Source organism: Habropoda laboriosa, unplaced genomic scaffold (genome assembly GCF_001263275.1).
Source record: "Habropoda laboriosa isolate 0110345459 unplaced genomic scaffold, ASM126327v1 scaffold203, whole genome shotgun sequence".
Taxonomy (NCBI): domain Eukaryota; kingdom Metazoa; phylum Arthropoda; class Insecta; order Hymenoptera; family Apidae; genus Habropoda; species Habropoda laboriosa.
In genome coordinates, this window is record NW_017100358.1 from 1,687,884 (window position 1) to 1,693,914 (window position 6,031).

The 6,031-nt window shown below is 45.7% G+C and overlaps 1 protein-coding gene across 2 annotated transcripts in view; it reads left to right on the forward strand.

Annotated features, from left to right (window-relative positions):
- The window catches only part of LOC108574701, a 31,509-nt gene extending 27,707 nt beyond the window's left edge, over nt 1-3,802 (forward strand). Inside the window, exons 4-7 of one of the 2 annotated variants that reach the window (XR_001891423.1) lie at nt 527-1,070; nt 1,272-1,805; nt 2,025-2,941; nt 3,202-3,802. Coding sequence is in view for 1 of the 2 variants with exons in the window: in XM_017937326.1 (XP_017792815.1) it covers nt 527-1,070; nt 1,272-1,805; nt 2,025-2,537 (1,591 nt within the window). In the remaining variant the exon portion in view is untranslated. Of the gene's footprint in view, nt 1-526; nt 1,071-1,271; nt 1,806-2,024 lie in introns of both variants that reach the window. The other variant, XM_017937326.1, reaches the window with a different exon arrangement.
- Nucleotides 3,803-6,031: the final 2,229 nt, after the last annotated feature.

Sequence of the window (6,031 nt, forward strand, 5' to 3'; positions counted from 1 at the left end):
CGAAACGACTTGGCGTTTCGTGCGCGGCGTGGCAAAGAGAGCCGCGGCCGCGACTTGCTTGGTAATTAAACCTCGTTCACTGCCGACACTAGCCAGAAAAGTCTCGCCTCGCCTTCGACGTCTTTGGCTCTTTGGCCTTTCCGCGCAAGGACGGATAATCTTCGCTCCGAAAAATTCCATCTCGCTACAATTCTTCTTACTCGGGAATCTCCGAGATACTCTCCTTTAAAGGGAGCGTTTCGAGGATCTTCCCTCGACTAGATATTCGCGGTTAGCTCGATAATAACAGAGAGAGAGAGAGAGAGAGGGGAAAAGGAAGTATCTCGCGGTAACCTTATTCGGTAGAATTATAATAATAACAGCAAGGTTGATAATTGTGCAGCGAGGAAAGTAGCAGACTTACTGCCCGAGGCGCGTAGAATAATTGAATAAAACTGTACTCCAGGTCTATGAGAAAACGCCATCTGCTAGCTCTTTTCCAACTTCTCACCGTTTTCAACACACGTCGATTCTTGGCTTGTTGCAGGTTCATGGGAGTGTGCGTGCACGAGGGTCAACTGCACGCCCTGACCGAGTACATAAACGGCGGTAGCCTGGAGCAGCTGATCCTGTCGAGGTCTACGCCGCTTCCTCATTTGATCAGGATGAACCTGGCGAGGGACGTTGCCAGAGGGATGACCTATCTTCACAGCCGTGGACTCTTTCATCGGGACTTGACGTCGAAGAACGTGTTGATTAAAAAAGACGAGAACACGTCGGAGTTGACCGCTGTGGTCGGTGATTTTGGCTTGGCAGCTAAGATCCCCGATCCGAGCTCAGGCTACAGACTGAGCACGGTGGGCAGTCCTTATTGGATGTCGCCGGAGTGTTTGAAGGGTCAGTGGTACGATCACAGGTCGGACATATTCTCGTTCGGCATCGTGGTCTGCGAGCTGATCGGCCGCGTGCCCGCCGATCCGGACGTTCTGCCACGGTCAGATAACTTTGGCCTCGATTACATGGCCGTGGCAGAGATCTGCGCGGCAGCTGATCCACCGGCTTTTCTGCAGCTCGCCTTTCATTGTTGCACGGTGAGTAGCATGGAACCTTTGGCGAAGTCAATTTAGCTCTCTCGAGAGATGTGGGATTGAAAACGGTGAAAAGTTAGTAGTTCGTGACTCGTCGGACGAGAATTTTATCGTACGAGTTACGAAACAGTTCTGAGATCATCTCGACTCGCGTATTCTCAGTTTACAAGCATTTCACGGCCACGCGAATCGCTCTACTTTCAGTACGAGCCAAAATCGAGACCGACCTTCCCGGAGATCACCTCCAGGCTAGAGACTATGATCAGCAACTACGAGGAGGAGACGAAGAACAACATAGGCAAGCGTCAGTCTGTCGATCCTGCTCTGATGTCCAGCATGGACGAGATCACTCGGGAACCACGGTCTACGAAACGAAAGACTGCTCGTCTCCGGAGTCAATCGGCGGACGCGAGAGGCTGCGACAACGCGACACCTTCCGACAAGGCGAGGTGTCATTCCGCGAGGAGAGTGGCTGAGTTAGCTAGCAGAAGGGATCCACACTACAGGCCAATGACGGCGAATCCTTTCCACGCGCTCGGCGGCGTGAAGAAAATTCTCGGGGACCTGTTCTCCAGTTGTTTGGAGCTTCCGTCGCTGGAGGATGTCAGGCCGAGTGTTACAGATGCCATCTCGAAGATGAAGCCGGCGCAGAACGACAGCATCGCGAAGATCTTGGACAGGAAGAAGCCTAACTCGGAGCCGAGCAGTCCTACCGCCAGGAAAAAATGGGAGAGAAAGGTAGGCGTAGAGAAAAGTTCATCCTTGATTACGCTTATCTTGAATTTTATTTTTGCTAAAGTTAGGAAATTAAACGAAATTTATTTCGTACCGAAAGATACGCTTATCGATTAGATACGTAACCTGGTAATTAAAGGTAGCGTAAAGGTAGTGTTGGAGTAATTAGAAGACGCGTTTCGGTAAAGTTAATTAGAGATGGAACGATAATGTTGGTTTTAGGTTGCCACGAAGGTAGGCGCCGCCTGCTTGTTCACTCATCCGCTTTTCCGGGACGGATGGGAGCCAAGAAGGCGCGGCAGCTGCGAATCTGGCTTTTGGAGCTGCGTCGGCGAGGATCTCAGCCCGGAGCCGCCCAATCGTCGACACACCTCTACTCTGAGCAGCTCCGCTGCGAGTAGCCTCTTCCTCTTGGACGATCATCGAACAAGCTCGATCTACACCGACTCGTCCGAGGATATCGCGAGCTTAGGCGGCGGTGACTCCTGTTGGGAGGATAGATTAAGCGGCATCGGGTCTTCCAGTAAAACTATATCCAAGATCGTCGAGTACTTCGAGAGGAAGCAAGCCGGCAGCTTACGTCTCGCGGATCACGATGCCGGTTCTAGTAGATTAACGTTGTTGAAGGCAAGCTTAGAGGGTCCTGTACCGTTGTGCAGCATCTCAGCGGCGCAGAGGTTAGTCGTTTGCGAGGGTGCAGTGCGCAGCAAATTGCCCCTGTTTGACAAAAAGTGATACGCGTCACTTGCACGTCGTAGAATTCGTTCCTTTAGGTCGTTTCTTGGTTTTCTGCCGATATTTCTGGGCCGCGCGACCACGAGACGCGCGGAGGCGCCTGCACGAAGAAGAAACGCTTCGACGTGAGTTGTTCCGCGACGAGAGCGAGATGTGTGACAGAGGGATGTTGAAGGGGAAGGGCAGCGATTGGAAAAACTCCGTTCAGTCGATAAGGAAAGTAGGGTCGAACGATGATGAATATGGTCGCGCGAGAAGGAAAAGCTTGGATGGAATGGAAGAACGATTATATTTTTATCGAACTTGGCGAAGAAGAGAGAGAGAGGGAGGAGCGGGGATGATATTGTGTACGAGAGACGACGGGAGGCGACTTGCGGTACGGAGTTCGGTGAAAATATAGTCAAGTACGTATTCTCAGCGGACGCTTCACTAAAATCTAGTAACCCGACTGTGATGTTTTTTGATAATCTACATACATTAATGAAACCCATACGACTATGTTCGACGTAGAAGCTGTCGGCGTGAGTTCGTCCTTAGCGCGCGACGATCGTTCGGCGTTTTTTCACCGCGTTAGTGCACTTTAACGAGAGAAAAGAAATAATAATACTTTATATACTTCGACGCAATAGCAGATAAATTTTAAACAAGATTTTTTCACTTTTAGATACGCCAGAGAGTACACACACGTCAATAGTATTTCGCGCGGAAATAGAACGTTTCTTGCGTTGTAGTTTCGGGGATACTTAAGGATTTTTCAAGCGCCGATTACACGATTTAGAAGAAAACAAGAAAATTCATGAAAAATAATTTAAAAAAAAGAGAAGCAAAACTTAACGTTTCAACGGGATTGAAAGAGAGGAACGACAGAAAAAGTTTCAGTTTCGAGACTGCGGCAATCGAATGCCAGTAGAAAACGCTGCTCATGTTCTTACCTTTTGCAGTGCCTCGCAGTTCCTAGTTAGCCACCTCCGTCCTTTATCCACGTCAACCGACTTTTTACCGATCACTGTGACACCACGATCATGGAGAAATCGAAAGGTGAATTTTACCGGTTGTATATTCAGCTCTACGTTCGAAAACGATTTTTTAATGCGTTACTGTTCCCAAACAATCGTCTCCTCTTTGCTTGGTTCGTGTTTCTACGCGTTACTTTTACGGCGCCGGATATCGGAGTTGACATTGTTCACGAGACTCTTGCGATATAGAAACGAGAGGATGTCGAGGTAGACACCCGAAAATTACGACGATGTACACACAACGGAAGGCGGCAGAATGTTTTCTTTTAATTATGGATTCAAACGTGTAAAGGAATGAAATTATTTTAAAACGCAGAATATTTTTCGCGCTATTATAAATTGCGAATATTCTACAGAAACTCGATTATTGAGAAGTTGTACTTCTCCGACACTGTAAAACCGCCGTCTTCTCGTTCTGTACACTAATCGTACACGTTCGCGTGGTAAAGAGAATTCGTCAGGGCCTATGCTGTGCTTATGCGAGTTTTTATTACACTTCTGATCGAGCGAAGGATACTTCCCCAGCGCGCGACGCTTCGATCCGCGATCGATCGTCGCGCCCACGTAGATTTTAGTACTCAGGACGCGAAACGAGACATATAGTATATTTTGTTGACAGAGATGATACCGTGTCCTGAATATTTTTGTTGATATAAAAAAGAAATAGGACGTTGGTCCACATTGTGTGAGAAAGGGAAATGCAGCTGAACGAGAGAGAGAGAGAGAGAGCGAGAGAGAGAAAATGAAACTGATCTAGTCAGTGTATTATCGTGGCGGCCTTATCTTTTGTATGTCGTAGCGCTAATAACTTAAGTGTTCCAAGGAAAGTGAAGAAAAAAAAAAGAAAAAAGCGGAAGAGATAAAGAAAAAGGCGAAGATACGAAATGAATCATTTGGAAGAAATGTTTCACGAACACGTTTAATGAGATAAGAGGCAAACGGAACTCAGAATGTATGTACATGATGATATAAATGTGTGTGCGTGCGTGTGCGTGTGAGTTTAGAATCGTAAGAAGAAAGAATCGCGTGTGTACCTGTGATTGCTCCTTCGAGTTCGTTTTTTTATCATATAAAATACTTAGTTGTATAATTGGAATTTGTTGACCCTGAGCTTAGACGAATAAGGAAACGAGCTCGACGAGGCACATCGGTCATACCGCTTTTTCGTTCGGCCATTCTACGCAGTTGCAGTATCTTCTTGAGGTACGCGATAAGCATCGGGAATCGTTTTTTTAATCTTCGACTTTACTGGATTTTCTGTACTCTTCGAATTAATCAGACTCGCTTTATTTTAAACCTGTGACGTGTCGTATCACGATTATGAAAGTTTTTTCAGTTTAGTTTTTCGACCGAGCGTATTTTTTACGTCCTTTGAGAGGATACTGTGCGTGCGTGTGTGCGGCGAAGGATGTCTAGGAGGATTTTTTGGGTAGCTAACTATTTCGCGCTATATCCAGCGTATAATCGTTTCGTCGCCCTGGTTGCGGGACGAGTCGAACCAAATTTCTACTAGAGTATAATAGGCTACTATAATACCTTTTTACTTGTCAGAGTTCGTTCACGGGTTCTACTTGATAAGACTGCGTGTTTGTTAAATATGTATGTAAGTAGTAAGTTCTCGATTATTCGCAGTCCCTTCTTCCTTGCCTAACGGAATGCACCGTCGACCAGAAGCCAAGATATTTTGTTTCGTTCCTCGTGTCCAGTCGATGCGAAAGTAACGTAAATTGTTACGTTAAATTTTCCCGATAATATTTCCGGTGATACGAACACGCAATATGTACCTGTTATTTTTGCATCGAGTCGGTTAATTGATATAGAACGATGCGTTCTGTTTCGACGCGTCAATCGGTACCTGAAGAAACGTTGAAGCAAGGACTGCGAATGGGTTATTTTTAATAGTCGCGGACATATCAGGAGTAGGCATATCCTGAAGAAATTCATTGCTCGTGAAAGGTGATGAAGAAAAAGAAAGGTAGTAGAGACTGTGTGGGAGAGAACAGGGAGAGAGAGCAAAACGGTGTGAGAGTGTGACAGAGTATAAATGAGTAAATACATCGGGCTTGTAAGACCGAGAGGCGCATTTTTCTTCTTAAAAGAGGGTTATTTATTTTAAGTAAAAACAGGTATATTATAGATAAACATAGAAGTCCACTTAAAAAAAAAAATCGTCTCTTCCAATACTTTTTGACTATCGTCCACGTGATCCACCGTGAACGTGGCTTCGCGTAGACACCGCTAGCTGTACATATTATTAAATGAAAAACAACAAGTATAATACTATTTCAAGCGAATTCCATTCGCGTTGACTTTCCAACATCGGGTCGTTATATACAAAATGGGGATTTTTCGCTCTTTATGATCGTCCGTTTGACATAAATAAAGTAAAAAGAAAAGAAGGAAAACACGATGGGGGAATACAGATGACGATAATAATAAACAATTCTAATAAACTAAGAATTAATAAAACCGTAACGA